The sequence below is a fragment of the Grus americana genome, chromosome 3 (genome assembly GCF_028858705.1).
Source record: "Grus americana isolate bGruAme1 chromosome 3, bGruAme1.mat, whole genome shotgun sequence".
Taxonomy (NCBI): domain Eukaryota; kingdom Metazoa; phylum Chordata; class Aves; order Gruiformes; family Gruidae; genus Grus; species Grus americana.
Genome location: NC_072854.1, coordinates 59,356,848 through 59,377,012, shown reverse-complemented (window position 1 = coordinate 59,377,012; position 20,165 = coordinate 59,356,848). Strand labels below are relative to the sequence as shown.

Below are 20,165 nucleotides of genomic sequence, written 5' to 3'. Positions count from 1 at the left end.
CTTTTAAATGTAGATACTTTATCATATTTGCTGCTGACAGAAATATACTTTCCAAATGGGCAATCTAGGTGTTCTTGCTGAATGCTTGGTTCACTGTGTGATTTTTTTTTTTTTTTTTGCTGTGAGTTAGGATTCCTGTATCTGTGGTTATCTGTTCTCCTGGAAATGGAGATGTGGTAGATGTTACAGTACTTCTTTAATTTCCTTTTTCCTTTCCATTCTGCTCCACTGTGCATTTCTCTAGCTATGCTGTACAAGTTGAAAAATCACTTAATGTATGGAGTTGCAGAAAACCACATAATGCAGTGTGGCTGTGGCTTAGCTGAAATTGACAGAGGACATGTCTCCTACTGAAGTTATTGATTTAAATATAAAATGGGAATTACTGGTTACTACTTTTTCCTAGCTTGATCTGGGGAGTGAATTTGCCACTCTGATGCTTGGCTATTAAGCTCTCACCAGCCTTACTTTGACTAATTTTAGTACCTCACAGCTGCAGTCAGCCAGCGGGAGCCAAAAGTAGCATCATGGGTGTTCAGCTGAACAGAAGTCTGCCTCTCTACTTTGGTCAAGAACCCCAAGGATAATCACTGATAAAATTATTTGTTGGCTGTTTGGGCTGAAAATCATGAAATTAAGTATATAGCAAGTCTTGTATTGTGCTTCTTGCTTTCTTCAACAGTACATACCCTCACATGAAGTAACACGTGCATGTAGCAGCAGTGTTCTTGCTCAAGGTTTTTGCAGCACAAAGTCACTTTGATTAGAGCCACTGTGTGCTAACTCAAAACAGGGAAATAAGACAGCTGGCAGCTAACAAATAGAAGAAAAAACATTCCATGTTACTGGCTTATTTTCTTATGGAACTGGAAGGTGATAGTAAAAACATCTGTGATCAAGATCATCCATTCCTAACTGAGAAAGAAGCACATCTATCTTCCTTGTTCCTTCCTAGTCTCCTCTGCACCTTCCTTTGTTCGCTGACCCACTGATCTCACCTGTGGGCAGAGGAAACAAACTGGAGGACTGGCACAGCTTTGCCCAAGACTAGACACATCAGCCATCGGTACAGTAAGGAGAACATTTTAGAAGTTTAAATCTACCATTTTTAAAAATCAGCCCTTTTAATTCCCTTCAAATGACTGGCTGCCTACAGCAATTTTTGTCTGAAGATGTGTAGCACCTATGTATCAGCTACTGTCCCTTTCTATTCAGGGATAAGTATACTAAGAATTGGAGTTTAATTAGCTTTATTTTAAAGATTGAGTCCAGAATCAACTAATGCTGTTTCTCAATTTGAAAAAATGTAAACCAGCTGCCATAAACAGAAAAGACAAGCTGTGCCTTTCAAGATCTGGCTTCTAACCTTTTCTAACACACACAAGTCAGTTTGTAGCAATCTAGGACATGCATTTCTAATACAAGCACAAAATTCCCTTTCCCGTGCTGCTGCTTGTTTTGCTATGAACAGATAAACAGCAATATAGTCCTTCACATCTGTCTTCTCTGTTATAGGACTCAAGTTTGATAACTTGAGCTCTTCTATTCCAACATTTCTGCTTTTAAAATAAGGCTCTGTGTGTTACTTCTGCCCACCGTAACAGTGAGGCAAGTTGATCAGCTCTTCAGATGAGGCGTGTTAAAGCCACATGAGTGTTAAGCCTGCAACTCATGATTTTTCAGTAGAAAGACATACTCCTATGGTGGTGTTTGAGAGACAGCCAGTCAGGGATGCAAGAACTTCAAGACAGCCTTTTGGCAAACACAGGAAGTTGTTTTATGATAGTTTTCTTTAGAGTTCCTCCAGTGACGTTCAATTAAACTGGAGACATATCTAAGATTGTTACTGATAAAATGTAGTTTTATTAAATTATAAATTCCGTAACAAAAACAAGACAGATCAAGAAAGACCTCAAAAACAAAACTACAAGGACTAGATGGCAAAGCCAGTGAAAATGCCATGAAGAGTGTATAGGTAAGAATTTGCAACGAAAGTTAACAGCATTTTTACATTTCCATTGAAGGAAGGTAAATGATTGCTCGTCTAGTAAAAACATATTTTAACTCCAAACTCACATCTATTTTCTCACATTAAATTAAGCATCCTGCTCACATCCAACATCTTGCCTGCTCCCACATTGCTTTAGTGTTCTTTTCATACATCAATCCATGCAGAAAGTAGTAAGACACTTAATGCAACAGTCAGATAATGAAGACAATTCAAGTTGTACAGTAGATATACATTGGCCAAAAAGGGATTGAGTATCTCCAAGGGGAAAAACGCTACAAAATAAACACAAGACATTTTCAAGAAAACTGGGTATTGCTAAGCAGCTTTCAAACCATTAACAGGACAACCCAGTTTCCTACAGTTAGAGTCTTCCAGCTGAGACATGTTAAGAGACTTAAGTTAAACAGGCCAAATCTGCTTCTCCCCTCCACCCCACCCTCCCACCAAACACACGGCTAGGTTTGAGTGCAATGCCAATGTGGACAGAAAATTTACAGATACAGGACCGAGTTTTTAATCGCATGGCTCTAGGTTTAAACTTCAGTGACGGTACACTGTCCATCTGGCCTTCTAGACCTTACACTTGTGTTTACCACCCCGCCACCTGCCACTGGTCTATCCGCTCCTGACTGGCTTGCACTTGCATTCAAGTGTCTCTGCTGGACAGAGGACGGGTGTTGCTGAAGGTGGGCAGATGCATCCTCGCTATCGCTGCTAGCATCCGATTCGGTCTCCTCAACGGAGGTGTCAGGGGCTGGCACCCTACCAGAAGATGATGATTCGTGGTCTTCTTCTCCCTCTCCCCTATGACTCCTTTCAGCCATACTGTCTCCATTTATTTGTAAGTGGGCAAAAGAGTTCTCCAGAGAATTGCTCGCATCTGGTGATGGCGTGGAAGGGCTCATCAGCTGACCATCCAGTGACGGCAGGGGCCTAGGAGAAATGGATGCTAGAGGCTGCACGGCTGCAGCCCCCGGAGTCGGTGTGCTGTCTGCACCATCAGCTGAGCTTTCTCTTGCCAGGTTGACAGTGTTAGCGTCACAGTCCAACCTCAGCCCAGCCACTCCCTTCTTTGGTATATCTATTATGTCCCGTTTTATTTTTCTGCGGCGTCCGTGCTCATTTCTCCTATACTGAACCATATTTTCAAGATCTGCTATGTATAAAAACCCAGCGATTAGCATTTCAGTGCTCTTTTTACCCTTGGAAAAGGCATCTTCCAGCTCCCTGCTGGTACGTTCATCATACTGCCACCAACCATTTCTACCTTCATAGTACCAAGCATATTCTCCATTGCCTCTGCTGGCCGCTTTGAGTTCTTCCGGTGACAATAAGGTCGGCTTGTCAAGAAAATCCTCTGGAATCTCCTGCCGGCAGAGTGCACATCGTTTCCCAAGCCAAGACGCTCCCTTCACACACAGATAGCAGAAAATGTGTTTACAAGGCAGACTTACTGGATGGACACACGTTTGCAGACAGATGGCACACTCGGGGACTGTCAGGGAAGGTGCTGCATTAGCACACGACTCATTTGTCTTCCTGTTTGTGGGAAGCATGTTGATCGAATGATCTATTTCGCCACAGCCAGCCATCCTGCAGAGATCAAAGATTTAAATCAGTTTATTGTGTCAGCCTAAACTGGCACCTTACATCACCTTTGACCTCAACATCCACAGAATGAGATGCTTACCTTAAATTAAGGTATCATTTTTATGAAGCCCAACTCAAAGGAACTGACAGGTTAACATTCTGTTTCCTGAGCTGACAGACTAAATTGAGTACTGGGAGAATTTCTTTTGTTAATCACCAATCTTTATCCGTTTCATTTTCAGCACGTTATCACGCCAAGCTACAAAACAAATTTTGGAATTTCCTCTGTTGTTTCCCTGAAGTAATGGTGATTAACAAACCTTCAATCAGCCAGCTACTTTGGGGCCTCCTCAGGAAATTTAAAGAAGCTATGATTCCTTCCTCAAGAGGTGATCTAGCTGCAACACTGAACTTAAAAAACAATCTCTCTTCACAGTACTGGTGATCATCCCTTTGATTAAGGGATTGTCTGAACAGTACCTCAGAGTGGGTTTCCACAGTAGAAAAATATGCCTGGCAGCAGCACCCAGCTGAAGTACTCCCCCACTCTGTTTTTTACTGCCCATGCACCGCGGTATACCGTTCCCCAAACTGGGCTCAGAACAACCACAAGTCTGCAGAAAGAAACGGATTTGAGAATGAAGTGGCTTTTTCAAAAGATACTCCAGATTTCTTCTTCCTAAACATCAAGTGATATAGCTGAGTGCATCTCGAAAGGAAGCGCTGCAGCCCAGCAGGAGGAGGGGTATATCACAGAAGACACACAACCATGATTTGATTGGTTTGTGAAGTCATTGCCTCTGCCTCCTCTGGCCATATCATATTTCTGTCATTAAAGATCATTTTTGTAACCAACTGTAAGAAAGCAGGGAATGCAAAACTGTGTCACTTTGGCATTGTGTAGGATTTCAGTAGATGAAAAATTCTAGCCTAAATATGCAAATGCCTTCTCAACTACATTTTTGCCATGGCAATCTCTCACAGTCTGTTTCAGGGTAATTTTCCTTTTATGTTCTTATTTATTAGCAATCAAAAACAAACACCAGATATCAAATGAGGGAGAAGAATGGGCTCTGGGGGATGGGGCCTAAAAAAGTGCCTTTTTTCATTTAAATTCCCAAGGAACTTTGAGGCATAGGACTGATATTCAGCAAAACAGCCTTTCAGTGAAACTAGTCTTTGTTGTACAAGCAGCTAGGAATAGTTCATGCATAACTATCAGAGGCATGTGGGCCAAAAGGGACCTTTTGAGGTCACGTAGCCCAGTCTCCTGCTCCACGTCGCACTACCACCAATACTGGCTTAGATCAGCCATGGCTTTATGTAGCAGAGTTTTTTTGAAACCTGCAAGGATGGAGATACCACAACCTCCCTGGATGGCCTCTTCTAGTATTATACACATTTCGAGCAAAAAGTGTTACCTCAAAAGAAAATGCCTCATTTAACTGTAAAAGCCTCCACTGCTTTAAACATCTTACGAGTACATGCTGGGATTAAAAAAAAAAAAAGATTTATGCTTCAGTATCTGTACTTATCTTTACAATAATGTATAAAGCGCTATTTACTTAAAAATATATTTCTGTATGTTGTCTGTTCCCTTATATCACTATAAATTCCTCTCAAAAGACCAATGCCTCTTTAATCCATTTTTTATCAACTCACTCTTTTAAGAGCTCTATAGCTCAAATATTTTTTCCTGAAGTAACACATAATTGTATCCCCCTATGTTTCAGTTTCATATCTGAATTTCTTTCTCTGAGATTAAAGACAAATCTGCATGCCATGTTCTCAAATCAGCATGCCAGATACAGACACAGCATTGCCTACCACCTGGTAACTGTCTTTTTACTGTACAGTACACATCTATCTGCAAGATCCATGCTAACAATGTTGTGAACAAGTTGCTTTCTGGGATCCTCACACTTTTGAGGTTATATTTTGCAACAGAATTTTACATCAAACCTAGAGTTTCATAACGAGAAATTTATTAGATAAAGGGGGGGAAAGAAAAGCTATTGAGATTTCAGTATACCCATGAGTACAACCCAATCAGTATCTCACAACAGAAGAGCTGAAAGAGAAATCCGTGTATTGATTAATTTGCACTAACCACGGCTGAGGTAAAGGATCTGAATTTTCAAGTGCTCCCATAATGAGATACCACTGTGCAAAAAGGCACAGCAGCAGAGCACGCTACAGCTACAAAAAGCTGCTTCTCCCTGAACACACTTTATAAGGTTATCCTTTTCAGAGTAAAAAAACAACAATTAAAACAACCTGTAAGATAAGTAACTTCTATACAAGTCACGTATCATAATTGAGATTTTAGAGGGGATTAAAATGCAATGCTAGGATTAAAAATGCATCGTGTTTTGACAAATCAAATTCTGATACCATGAGCTAACTTATTAGTAAACTAAAAACACAGTGAAAGTTCTCACCTGTTCACTGAAAGCACAAAAATGCTAACATTGGAACTGTGCTCAATAGGTCACCTATTAATTTGAGGGTTCTTGGACTCCTTACTAGATCAAGACAATAATGCAGGATATGAAAAGAAAGGAGTAAATGCCTTATCTTGAAATTCCTATGTGATTTTTAATGACTCAGAGGAAAACGTTATGTGCAAAATGAATATGGCTGGAGGAATAAAGCCTTATCTCTAAGTAAGTGCAATCCAGCAACATAAAACTCTTCAAAGATAAGCACAACTGCAGTTGCATGTGCTCAGAATGCAGGACAATTATGCACTTAAAGATTCCTATCAACTAAACCTATGCTGCCTCACTTTCTGTTTTTAAAGGAAAATCCTAATTAATCCTTTTTTGTTTACCTTTTTAAGGTCAAATCTAGGTCATAGAGCTTGTTTGTAAGCTACTATGAGAATGTACATGTAGATTTTTATTGAAGAGCTAATCCTTCAGAAAGGAGGAAAAACATCTAGAACTGCTATTCTGCTACATTACGGCTGTGGAAGCACTTTCATTGCAACTACATGGTATTAAGAACTTAACAAAATTGACCATAGAATATTTTTCCTGAAATTAAGAGCAATATTCTGTAACAAGGTTTAATCAAAACAGGCTTCATATGAGAACCGTTATCAAACGGTAAAGCTCTGTTTTTTGGAGGGCTGGGTTCACTTAAGTCACTTCTGGCAACAGGGAAAATTACATTATTGAATAGTAAGGCTAAAAATTAATCCAATTCAAGGGCAAGTTCTAAAAATAGAATTGTTTGAATTATTTAGGTCCTCAATTCAGGTATAAATAAGGGAACAATAAGCATCCGACCACTGCATTTTAACATAAATACAGCCTAAAGCCATGTGAGAAGTCCACAATCTTGCCAGATCCCACTTCTCTATTATCCTTTTATGATTTTTTTATTTTTAATATTAAAACATATATTTAATTTGTAAGCTTAGGGTGCACAGCCTAGAGCACCTTCATCAACACACAAAGTACGGGAGATGTGATGTATAAAAACTATATGAAAAGACCCTGGGTCTTCCAGGACTCTATTGGAAGAAAAAAGTAAATTCCCACAAAACCTCCTCAAAACTGAGTAATTTTTCAAACTCCAGGTCAAATTCTAACTGCAACTAAGCAGCCTGTCAAGGAGCTGACACATGTAAGTCCAGTAACAAAAAAAACAGCTTACTTTTTTTGAGTAATTTCTACGGAAGCATTCCACAAGACTAAAATGTCCTCTCTTCAGATGTCTCCAGCTAGGATGGTAGGTCCTCTTTTCCAAGGCTGGCTCATTCCTTACTTGTCCTGCCCAAGGGTACACTACAGTGTTTCAGCTTCTCTGCAAACTAATGGAAAGCAAATAATACCGCCATTACAATGTTGTACAGAGTTATGAGCAAGCAAAATACAATGCCATGGTCTTGTTACAGAAAAGAAATTACTATGCTTTTATTTATCTGATGCAGGCTATTCTCAATAAAAATATCACCAGACTTCTGTTTTATTTTTTGCAATAATAAATTTTGGCCCACAGTTTTAATGTCAATTATTTTGATGTCTGACTTAAGCAAATTATCTTTTTCTAAAGTGTTACAAATGGCAATTATCTTTAACTATAGTAAGTTAATGGCTTATTTCCATAAAGTGACCACATACACAAAAGGAGAAACAAGACTAAAGTTAGAAGCATGTTATGTTTATGCAAATTTAACCTCTAATAAATGGCTCCTTATATTCAGAGAGTTTAAAAAGTCACAATGACTTCCTAAAGCTGTTTATAAAACTATCTGTATCGTTCCAAATGACTATCTAGCCTCATACCTTGTCTCTTAACAGCGGCTAGTATCAGATGCTTGAGGAGAAAACAGTGCCCGCAAACAGCTTATTTCCCTAGGTCCTCTCCATATTTTAAGCAGTCTGTAGCTCAGAGCCTTGCCTCCTTGTCCTCTTTTTCAGAGATCACATGCATTCATTTCATGAATGCATCTCAGAACCCTTCAGCACTTTTTTCTTTATAAATCTACATATATATGTCTTCATACTAGCTTACAAACTCACTCTATGACCTAAATTTGATGCTTAACAAGGTAAACAAAAAACCCAATTAATTAGGATCTTCCTTTATAAAAAATGATGAAGGGCTCCGAGGTTTGTTCATGGAATGAATGCATGTGGTCTCTGAAAGAGGACAAGGATGCAACTTAGCCTCCATACATCTGAGGTAATCTACTCCTCTCCAGGTAATGTCAGTCACAACACATTTTACGTACGTCACCAACCAGAATCTGAGCTAAGTCATTTCACAAATACATAATAATCACTGGAAACCAGTAAGTGGCTAACAAATACCTAAATAACTCCACAGTAGGAATCTGCAAACTCAGAGAGGGCAGGGGGACCATCAAGATTTCACTGTTGCACTCTCACACCCTAAACAGGAAGGTCTTGACCTAGAAGAGCCACCCTTAGTTACAGAAAGTGTTTGGGAATCCTCTGTAAAAAGACTGATGAACCACAGAGCTATATCCTCCTCCTGGGCTCTAGCTTTCAAGATGATTCTTAAGCATTCTGAACTACAATTTCCAGATGCTGCAAAATGTTACATACAGGAATGATCTGAAGCAGACCCGAGAACGTCACGTCTTAGATTTCAATTTGCTCAAGGAAAGAATAATTTCAGTATAAATACAGATCAGACATGTAGAGAGTTGAGCAAAGTCAAGGAGTGGGAAGTCCCTGAAAGAAGGCTGAGCATTTAGTACTATAGTATTCTGTGCTATTGTCCTTCATCAAATGATTGAACATTTATCATCAATAACAGAGTGAAACGTTGAGATGACTTCAGTATAAAATACGTTAGTCAAATATGTGATTTTCTTTATGGCTGAGTTCCATGTAACATTCCGTGCAGCTATTTTTAGAAAGAGCTCCTAAGGAAAAATGCAAAAATTAACAAGCCTATCCACACCTTTTCTCCCCTCATCGTTCTAGCAGCTTCCCCTTTCTTCACACATCAATCTGAAACCAAGAGCTGCAATCGCATTAAAATTTTGGCTCTACTAATCCACTCCGACAAGATACTATGTTTGCTATGATCAAAGAGACAGTTGCAACAAGCTTGATGCTGTGGGTGTGGTGTTCAGTCCTTCATCTTAGGAGCTGGCGTTCTGTTACTTCTGTAGGTATCACTTGAAGCCTCTTATCTACTACCTCTTGAAATCCCCTATTAGAGGTAGCACATCATAAACCCAAATGTCATGTAGAGATGGGAGAAAAAGGTTGGATCAGTTCTGGCAGATTTCTTAGGAAATAAAAATGCATGCACATATTCAAGGTATGTAATTATACCCAGAAGAATCCAATTAGGGCATAATTATAGGATTATGGTAAGGCAACTTTCTAATTGCTCCATAGCTCTTAAAAAGAACTAGTTCACAAACTGACTTCAGGTAACCTCTACATTTCATGTTATTTATTTAATAAGACAGTCTTGAAAATTTTACTAAACGGGATAAAAGACACTTGTGGTTACACACACACCCTTTCCTGGACGATGACTCCTCCTTTAAAGTCAAGTGGGTAAGAGGTGTGTTCTATACTTAGCAATTAATTTTCTATGCCAGAAAAGCATGTAGTACGAGGAGTTACGCTATCCGCAGAAACCTGCAAGAACCCCTTCCTTGTACACACTCACTAAATCTGTGCATACTGTCACACACTGATTTTAAAACTTTCATTCAAGATGCAACATATGAAGGACAATACCACTCATTAGGAACAAGAATTTAAATTGGGCAACATCTCCTCCCAAACTGAGGCTCAGGCAACATTTAATTGCTCTCTTTGTCCCCTTGAAAGTGTCTCAGGTTGCTTGTTGAGAGAAGTCTCCATCTGCTTCTTCCATGCAATTTTGAGACATTGAAGCAGTGGACTTCCTACCACACCTATCATCCAAAAATGATTTCAGGTTCTCCTTAAGAAACATTTCAAGCTTTTACTAGACCAAGAGCACAGAATCATGGAATGGTTTGGGTTAGAAGAGACCTCAAAGCCCATCTAGTTCCAACCCCCATGCTGCGGGCAGGGACACCCTCCACTAGACCAGGTTGCCCAAAGCCCCATCCAACCTGGCCTTGAACACTTCCAGGGATGGGGCCTCCACAACCTCTCTGGGCAACCTGTTCCAGTGCCTCACCACCCTCACAGTGAAGAATTTCTTCCTGATATCTAACCTAAATCTACCTTCTTTCAGTTTAAAAGCATTACCCCTTGTCCTGTCACTACTTGCCCTTGTAAACAGCGCCTCTCCAGATGAAATAATTTGTTAGTTCAGTCAAGTATGCCCATTGGATTCCCAGAAAACTATCGGACCCAACACTCTTCTATTTCTTTGGAAAAAACAAAACACAGCAACAATAAAAAAATCCTAGAACCATACATATTTAAGAAGCCAGCTCCTAAACATCAGCGAAGCGTTACCTTCAGTCTTAAGAAGTTTTTATGTAAGTAAAAGCTTAGCTTTTAAAAAACAAACAAGCATAAACCATTGGTAAATTCAACTAACACCAGCTTCTAACCAAATCAGCCAAAGACTATTATTTGAGTCCTACCTCAATTGACAGATGATCTCTCAAATTCTGCAACTCTGTACAATTACTCTAAAATAACTATCACAAATTCATTGTTTTCCCCCCCTCATAGGTTGAAAACTCAACAGCTACAGCATTACTTCAAAAGAGTAAATGGTCTCCTGTAATTAAATACTTGGATCTTTCCATCAAGCTCCCTAACTTGTAACTCTCTTGGGGGGGGGGGGGGGCACGGAGCAGGAAGCGAAAAAGAACCCCAGATTTTTGCCCTTCCCTACAAGTCACCACAAGCCAAACGCTGTGGGAAGAAAGAAGGCAGGTGGATGTTTTTTTAAAACAGGAGAAATCACTCTCCTGTCTGAAGGTCTGCTACTGTCAATATGGTATCAGCTTAAGGTACTGAGCCTATCAGGTATATTTTAAACTGTCCCTGGGCACTGGATAGCACAACAGATAAATAACCTGTTTCCTGTTCTTACCTACTTTTCTGTATCTGTTAGAATATCTTAGAATATCTTCAGGAACTGCTGACTGTGACGACACTTTCACTTGCCTGTCTTTCCTTATCCTTTGCTATTACACATTAATAAAAAACCCAACTCTTATCTGTACATTTGGAACTGAATCATAAAAGAATAGTCAAGTGCAGAACGGTCAACCATTTCAGTATTGAACTGCTACATATTTATTCAAAAGGATGTTCTTCTATGGTACAACTGGAGCACTGAATTTGCATTTTGACCATATATCCTATTTCAATTTATTTAACAGAGCAAAATGTTAGTTTCTAACTCAATGACATTGTGTGGAAAACAAAGCAGAAACTGGTTCATCTGAAGTCAGCTTTCTGTTTCTGAAGCATTGATAAGTACAGGAACATCTCTTTGTGTATATAGACTTGATTAACATACACAGAAGAGGGGGAAAAAAATCAATTTCAACAAAAAAGACTTTTCCTCCACTGATTCCAGGAGTCCACTGTTCAATAGTCTTTTAAAATACTGCAGTTCCAGCTCTCTAAATAAACAGCAATTTAAACAATTGGTACTTTGATTCGCTTGGAAAGAAACCACAGTATTAACCACACAAGACTGTAAAGCAAGTTCTTGCAAACATTCAATATTTAAGATTTACCTAAAATGACCAAATCAATATTCAGATTTCACTGCATCTTCAACACTATTGCAAACTAATTTTTGGTAGTTCATCTTTAGAGACGCTTTAGGAACTATTTTTAAGTAGCCTGCTGTCCAGAGGTAGCAGCTAACAAAAGCAGCAGGACTATATTTTTACCATTACAAATCTGACAAAAGCAAAACGTTTTAAAGCTCTGCTCCCTCCTCCTCCTTGTAATTATTCAATGTGTACTTGAATACTACACCACCAGTAACAACAGCTACAGTATTTCTAGTTTGTATTACAGAAAAGTTATAGAAAGATTTAAAACCCCACACTTGTTTGGTTTTATTTACAAGTTTCCACATTTCACCATTCCGAATACATTGGTTGTATGAAAAACTCGTATTTTAGTAAACGTTTTGTAATAATTTTTCAGTGGTGGCAATACGTATTGCACCAAAAACTGGACCTATTTTCACGTCCCATTTTAACATTCCGAAGAGATGCAATCCAAACACTTGAGCCGAGACCATCAAGCACAAAGAAACAAAAGCACTTCCATCAAAACCAGCAGTTACTTCTTTTTCCATGCTTTGTCCTGCACTCCTATGACTGTTGGTACGACTTCCATTATTACAGTAATCAAAGTAAGGCAGCTACAGCAATGACATTTTGAAAGGCGAATGACAACAGGCAGCACAGAATTATTTCAAGCGCTGCACATCGGTCTAAGAATTAAAGCACTGCGCACGTTTGGTCAGGAGATTCTGCCACGCGTGACGACGCTACGGCCAACGCTCCTGACCTATTTTACCACCGAACAAAACCAGACCTGGAAATCAGGGTCCCGACCCGGCACGCAGCACCCACGTAATTCTACACAGGCAGAGGGATGCCGCCTCCCTCCGGGGCAAACCGCGGCACAGAAGCAGCGCCGGCAGCAGGAGGGCCCCGGCCCGGCACAGGGGACCTGGCGGGGGCCTACAGGAAAGAAGGAAGGAAGGAAGGAGGTACCCCAGGCTCCCGGCGGGGCGGGGGGGGACAGGCCTCCCCGGCGGGGCAGCAGGGGCGGCCGGCAGCGCCCTGCGACGCCGCGGCCCCAGCACCCGTCACGTGACGCCGCGGGCGGGGCGGGGGTGATTCCTCTCCCCCCCCCGCCAAAACAATAACGGGCACAGCTCCCCGTTGGGGCGACCGCCCCTCAGCGCGGCCCGGGCGCCGCTGTAGGCCCGCACCGCACCCAGCCGCTCGCCGCCCTTTTGTTCAGGGTGCCCACCCGCGCGGCCAGGCCTCGGCACCCGCCCCAGCCCGCCCGCCCGCCCGCTGCCCGCCGCGGGCAGCGCCACCGGCGGAGGAGGGGGCAGCGCCGGCCCCGGGCGGCCGCGGAAGACGGGTGCTCTCAGAGCGATCGTTGGTGGCGGCCTCCTCCCCCCCCTCCCCGCCCCGCGCCCGCGGCGGCCCCAGGGAAGCCACTCAGTCAGGCACTCACCCGCCGGGCCGGCCGGCTCGCGCCGCTCAGCCCGCCGCCGTCACCTGCCGCCTCCTCCGGCCCCGCCGCCGGGACAGCGGGACGCGCCGACGTCACACGCGGGACGGACGGACGGACGGACGGGGGGGGCTGAACGCGCCACCGTGACGCCGTGGAAGAGGAGGGGCAGCGGGAGGGGGTGGGGTGAGCTCGGCGGGGCGGGGGGCAGGGCAGGGCTGCGCGCTCGCGTGTGACGCCACTGCGTGACGCCTCCTCCCTTCGTCCCCGCGGCGGCGCCGTGGCGGTGGGGCCTGCGCTATGGCGGTGGGGCCTGCGCCGTCTGCAGTCTGGCTGCTCTTGGGCTAGCGGAGAGGGGGTGATCCTCTGGGGGCCGCGGCCCGTAGTGAGGGGCGCCTGGGGGTAGGGGCGCCCGGCTCGGCCTTCCCTTCCCGGGGGCCCTGCCCGGACAGAAGCCCCCTCCAGAGGGCAAAGGTCTGGAAGTGGTGGGAGCCTCAGTGCGTGTATTACCTGAAGCTTTCTGCCCGGCAAATAGGCATGCTTCGTTGTGTTTCACCGTTAGAGTGTCACGGCATTGTGACCCAGGCTGGTGACAGCACAGGGGAAAAACGAACTAGCACAGCTCATGCGTGATTAACCTGAAGGCAGCTTGCGGTTGCACCTGCCCCCGCTGATGAGGCCAGGGAGTAAATGCAGCAGAAGGTGTTAAGGGTTGCTGGCCTTTCCGGGAGCACATCGTGCAGCTTGTTTGCCTGGAAATTTCAGCGGCTCGGCAGCCGGGCAAATATGCAGCTCCAGCTTAACCAGGCCAGTGACTTGTGCTGCTGTGCACTGTCCAGCCATGTTTGGGTGGCTGCAGGGGGACAGGCTGTCCCAAAGCTTGATTTACTGCCTTTGAGACGGGGTGCAGGCAGGAGACTTGTGCTGCCTGCTGTTGTCAGGAACAACGGAAAGGCCTGCTGTACTAATTCTTGAATAAACCGGGGTGTGAAACAATAATCCACGCATCATTTAAGCTGGAATGATTAGATGGGGGAAGAGGAGCCATGTGTCCAGCTACTCATTGCACATAAATTAAAAACTAAATGTTTCAACACGACTAAAGGTGCAAACTAGTCAAGCACTTGATAGACCTAGAGGTACTGTTGGCCGCTCTTTTTGGTATTTTAACACCTAGAAGTTACAAGCATCAGAGAACATAAAAGATCAAAAATCTAAAAATACTAAATTCTAAATGTAATGAAGGAATGCTAAACCAAATGTGTTTGGTGAAACTACTGAGTTTTTCTAAAATTCTAGAAGACCCTACCTATAACTAGCACTGGTTTTAACAAACGTGACGTGATAGCATTGAAGGACAAACATTTACGTGGCAACCTATGCTGCGGTTTAAAGAGGTCTGTGTGAGGCCAAATCAAAGAACAGAGATGAGAGAAAAGGAAAGGTCCCTTACTGGCCACGTGTGTTCAGCAACAATAGGCTTAATCCTTCAGTGAACCAGACCTTGATCCTCTGGAAGCTATTGAGGCCAAATTCCTGTCGGTTTTGGTTAGAATCTGACCTAAAAAAGGAAAGCAGGCCTGGGCTCTTAAGGGATCTAAAGAGTTCAAGCAAAGCTCCTCTCAGCGCATGCAGCTTCGTAATAGAAGCAGCACTTTGGAAAACTGTACTTCATAAAAAAGAAATCCGTGGCTGTGTTTGGATAGGTTTGTGACTGTTCGCTGCAGCTGCAGGTTGACTGAGAAAACGCACTAATGAATGCAAGATTTTATTTTACACTCCATGAGTTAGGGAGCAAGCATGGCAGTTAAAGGGAATATTAGATAGTGCCAAAGCTCGTAACCAAAGAATTAAATGCATTGCACCTTACTGGACTAAAGAAATAAGGGGCACAAAGGTGTCTAGTTGAATAGATTGGAATAAGGGGATCGGAAATGATCTGCTTAAGTTCTAATAAGATTATACCTTCTAAAATGTTACCTGCACTATTATCAATCCTTATTACCAACTCTTATTTCAGTCAGAATGAGTATGATTTACATATCTTTTTTTGTGTTTCTGGCATGAACACACCCCATCTATTCCAATGATGGCTTCCTTTATGCATATTAGTTTATACCTGTCTGTTAAAATTGAAAACACCTCATTTATATCTTTTCTGCCTCTGCTTGCTTCACAGTTCTGTTCACTCTTACTTTTCTCCTTGTTTGCTTTTACCGTTGTCTCCAATGTCATCAATCTGGAATTTATGTCTGATGCTTGCCACTAAATCATTAATTAATACAGTGGATTGAAAAGTAAAGGTTCACCAGACTAATCCTTGAAAGACACCACTTCCCCTGTTAGGTGTCTACAATCCCGCCATTAATATTTTGCTGATGCTTTGACAATGGAGAACTATTAATCCATATTTCAGTGCTTCTATTTATAAACCATTTTTTCAGCTTCTTCAAAGATATGTGATACTATATAAACCTTTGCAGATATGCCAATGTCTTACATACACCAAGAACTCAATCCTTGCTGCCCTTGGCACAGAGAAAGGGGAGAACAACAGTTTCCTTCTGCTGTGGTTTTGACTCAGTTTATATCGAAGCAGTTTGGGGAGTTAGTGTGGAAAACCTCAGAACTGCTGCAAGTTATGCCAGCAGTAAAGGCGTGGATGATGTGTGGTATCATGCCCCCCTTTTCCACACTCCCGCACCTTCAACGAACCCCCTGTACCAAACAGAGAACGTGTAAAGACAGCAGCGTGCCCCTCAAGTGCATGCGTATGCTTGGCTCTTCTGTGCTGACAGCCGGAGAGGCCGAGGGTTGAGTCCCAAAGTGTAACTGTACTAAACACAAATCCTGATTTTGTTTCAGTGTCACATCATTTCCATGAATGCCTGTTGCTTATCACTCACTGTTTTCCTTTCCTCTGAGCTGTTGTAGAGCACGAGATCCCCATGTTACACTACCATTTTCATTAAAGTGATAATTTTTTTACCGCTACTGAAGACTAAGATACACACATTTTCCAGAATTATTTCTTTTTTAAAATGATGTATATAGTTTTCACAGTCCATGACACAAGCTTGTCCCTTGTGCTACAAGCGTTTTAAGCATGCTAACAGCGCGGAGTGGCCTGACAGCCCGTTGGGCTAGCCAGGGACCCCTCTGGCAACGGGCAGCCAGCGTCAGCCTGGCTCCTTCATTCTCTGGCCCTGGCAGCTGGCAGTCCTGGCTCTGCACAGCCAGGCAAATACTGTAAGAGCAGTGCCCAAGACGGTGTCGGTGAGACAAAATGACGTTCGCTTCAACTCCCTTGAAATGCAATTGCAGTTGTTCGGGTGATGTACAAATGGTAAGTTGATCGACAGGAGTCCAAAGCCTGGTCTTGGGTTTGCAAGTGGGTTTTTGTTTTGAACTAGCTGGAAACTGTTGAGGTTCGTGTCTGTCTCAGCAATCTATGCATACAAGCCTGCTGCACTGTAGCTAAACTGATTTCCAGTCACTATTTGTAGAATAGTTAAGGCCTGAATTGGCGTATGAAAATGCAACTACTGTACCTCATATAATATCTGTATTTTGCTTACATAATCTAGATATGTAGCAACCTCTGACAAAAATGCTGTTATTTAACGGTTTTGGAAGGATTGTGCTGGTTAGTCATGAGAACAATCTCATTTTGCTTTAAAAACAGAAAGTTGAACGATGCTGAGGAGGAGAAGTGGGAGAAGGGGGGGCTGAGGGCAAGTTCTCTTTCTCAGTTCTCTCAATCTGTTACTTTCACCGGATCTGTACCCATTCTGTCTGTGAACTCCCAGGGAGAGATCTTGATTGTTTTGTTTTCATTTAGTGGCAGTAAAAAATTCCACACAGCATACAAAACAAATTTATTTTATTGCCCCAGTTGGCAGGCAAGGTAAAATTTTCTTCTGCCAATAAGTAAACATTGACTTTTTCCATTATCCCAGCTGTCAGAATCATATCACAGTGTATGTTGCTGTTGAATTGAAGTCATCCATATGGTGATGCAGACAAGCAGAAAAAACCCCCACCACAAAACAGTTACTGCCTTACAATGCATTGTGTTTGAATCTTTTAGTTTGCCAGGCAGAGAGTTTCCAGGATTAAAGCCACCTTTTCCTAATAGTGAATCTGGTGCCTTAGTCTCAAGACCACTAGAATCTTTCTCTTTGACTTCCTCTCCATCAACGGGGAATATTAACCTTGTATTAAAAAAATAATAATAATAAAAACAATTATTCAGAAATGAAATCTTGAAAACTAGCTGGAATCACAAGGTTCTTGATAGATGGAAAAACTGTTAAATAGCAAAGAGGAGGAAGCTCTCATGACTACATTTTATTTTAGTGGAAGGAAAGCAAAATATCAAAAATATGTTGTTGCCATCTTCGTCTTTCATGCAAAGAATAATGAATTAGAAATTGCAATTTCCTTTTGTATCACTAGATGGTATATGGTAACTGTAGGGAAGCTGAGCTCTTCAAAAAATTTTGATATAGGTACTGCTGTCTCTCCTGATCCAGCTATTGCACTGACCAGACTCCTGGCTTACAGGCGAAATGCATGCAAAGCTATTCCTGACAACTAAAACTGCTTCTTGTTCTACCAAAACCCTGGTCCTATTGCAGGCAGTGGCAAAACGTGCTGAGTGGTTCTGTGCTCGTGTTTTCTGGGAAACCGCACACTAGTTAGGCCTCTAACTCAGGGTGATATTTAAAAAAGATGAATTCTGTATTGAAATGCTTGAGAACACTCACACTTTATTGGAAAGTTAGCAAAGTCTTCAAACTGCATGTATCAGACCCTCTGAGCTACCTGCTGTGAGCTCTCGATTGGTATAAAAGTCCTTACAGAGGCAGAACAAATGGAAATTTAGGCTTTTTACTACATGAAGTATCATATAGTTGTCACGCAAGCAGCTACTTTTACACTAGAGGGCACATTTATTTTTTTTGCAGGTAATATTTTTGAATGCTACAATAGCACAATCAAAGCAACGTCTCCTACAGCAATTATAAAAGAAAAAATAGAAATAAAAGTACGTAGAACAGGAAAATAAGTAAATAATAAAAACAAGCAAAGGACAGCCAAAACAAATTCCATAAAAATATTTTTCCAGAAATTGTAAGAAGATCAATGTGAATTTTAGCATTTGAGATAAATTCTGTTGCTGAATAGATTAAAAGGTTGACAAGACTCAAGAAAGCTTCCTTGCCTTAGCTCTTGTTAGGACCTGGTAACACTGCAACCTTAGGACATAAAAGTCTTTGAACAGATGAGATACCAGCTAACAAGCACTCCAGTATTTTGATTAACAAGTGAGATGGTTTTGTTATTATTTTATAAAAGAACCATGAGCTATTTTATGCTGTTCCATTTGGGTAGACAGTTCAACAACATAAATGGAGCTATTTCCACTTTCCAAAAGGGTCACATGAGCAAGACTTATGGACACCATTCCGCAGTTAAATCTTATTTCTCCTGTTCCACATAGGAGCCTCAATTTTCTTAGTGCTTTTTAGCCAAAAAAAAAAAAAAACCAAACCCAAAAACGTCCAGTTTTTTAGAGGCTACTGTGCTTTTCGGTGGTTTGTGCTTTTTGCATTCCCTTGGTCTCTCCTATGCTTAGACTCTGTGGCTTTCTGGTTGAGAGACCCTTTCATTATGGTGGGCAGTATCATCTGAAGCTTTCATAACCTTTTCTCACAGTGTCACCAGTTTCCACAGTAGCGTGAAACCTTGTGGAGAAGGACTCAGTGTGTAGGGCTCTGTTCTGCACAGCCTAACCCTGCTGTGCCTTTGCTGCCCTCGATCTTCTCCCCAGAGTTTGGCAGGGTGGTGCTCTCGGATGGTGTGTACTTTCTACCCCAGTAGTGGAGAGGAAGAGTGGGACAGATGTCAGGAGGGAAGGGAATGAAGAAGGGAGCCGTACTGTGTGGTGCGTAGTCCTCCAGCATTGCATCAAGGTGGCGAACGAGGAGAAGAGAGTCTCAGACATGCAGCACCACCACTCGTTGCAATCTCCACGGCAGAATGGGAGCCCTTGAAAAGCAGGTCTCAGTTTCCAGCCTCGGGGAACAGATCCGTTTTTGTAGTACTTAAGACCAGCAAGAGAAAATGTTTTCTGAAGATGTATAGAGCTATGGTACAGAAAAGTGAGAGTAAGTAGTTATGTCACCCAAAAGAAGCATTTATCTGTACACTCACATCTCCCGGTGGGATGCCTATGATGGCTGATGTTACAGAGAATGCAAGATTAGGTCAGACTATAATGCACTTTTCAGCTACATGCTTGAGTAGTACTGCCATGGAGAAATGCTTATTAATATTATTTGAATTTTTAAATGTCAATAATGTATACTAAATAAATATCTGTGAGAAGGAGTTTCTTTCTATGGCTTCTCCAGACTTTTCTCCATAACGAAGGAAAAGAAGATGGAGTTGTTCTGACAAAATCTTCGAAGGAAATGAATGTCAATCAGTGCTTAAATAATTATTATAATTGCAATTTTAATGACTGTCACCTCTAAGAGCCAAACAAGGTGGGACTGTTAACGCAAAGGTTATGTTGCAGATGGAAACAACACAGTATCACTTGCTTTTGCATTCATTTTATAAAGTGTTCTCAGACAGTATGACAGCATAGCATAGAAAAGTGCATTTCTTAGTGGCATGAAATCTGAGCTGAGAGGACTGCATTGAGGATTTGAGGCATGCATTAATCAGTAATGCTGCACTGCCTGTTATATCTTAGAGTTTAATTTAAAAATTCCGTGAAGGGAAATAGCATCCATAAGCAATCACAGAATCATAGAATGGTTTGGGTTGGAAGAGACCTGAAAGACCATCTAGTTCCAACCCCCCTGCCATGGGCAGGGACACCC

At 42.1% G+C, this 20,165-nt stretch overlaps 1 protein-coding gene across 1 annotated transcript; it reads right to left on the bottom strand.

The window, feature by feature from the left end:
• Positions 1 to 1,843: 1,843 nt before the first annotated feature.
• RNF146 (ring finger protein 146) lies at positions 1,844 to 13,378 on the bottom strand. Its single transcript, XM_054819043.1, has 2 exons — positions 13,273 to 13,378; positions 1,844 to 3,604 (listed from the first exon to the last, which is right to left on the bottom strand). Exon 2 carries the CDS (start codon positions 3,601 to 3,603, stop codon positions 2,545 to 2,547), a length of 1,059 nt encoding a protein of 352 aa, XP_054675018.1. The 5' UTR covers position 3,604; positions 13,273 to 13,378; the 3' UTR covers positions 1,844 to 2,544.
• Positions 13,379 to 20,165: the final 6,787 nt, after the last annotated feature.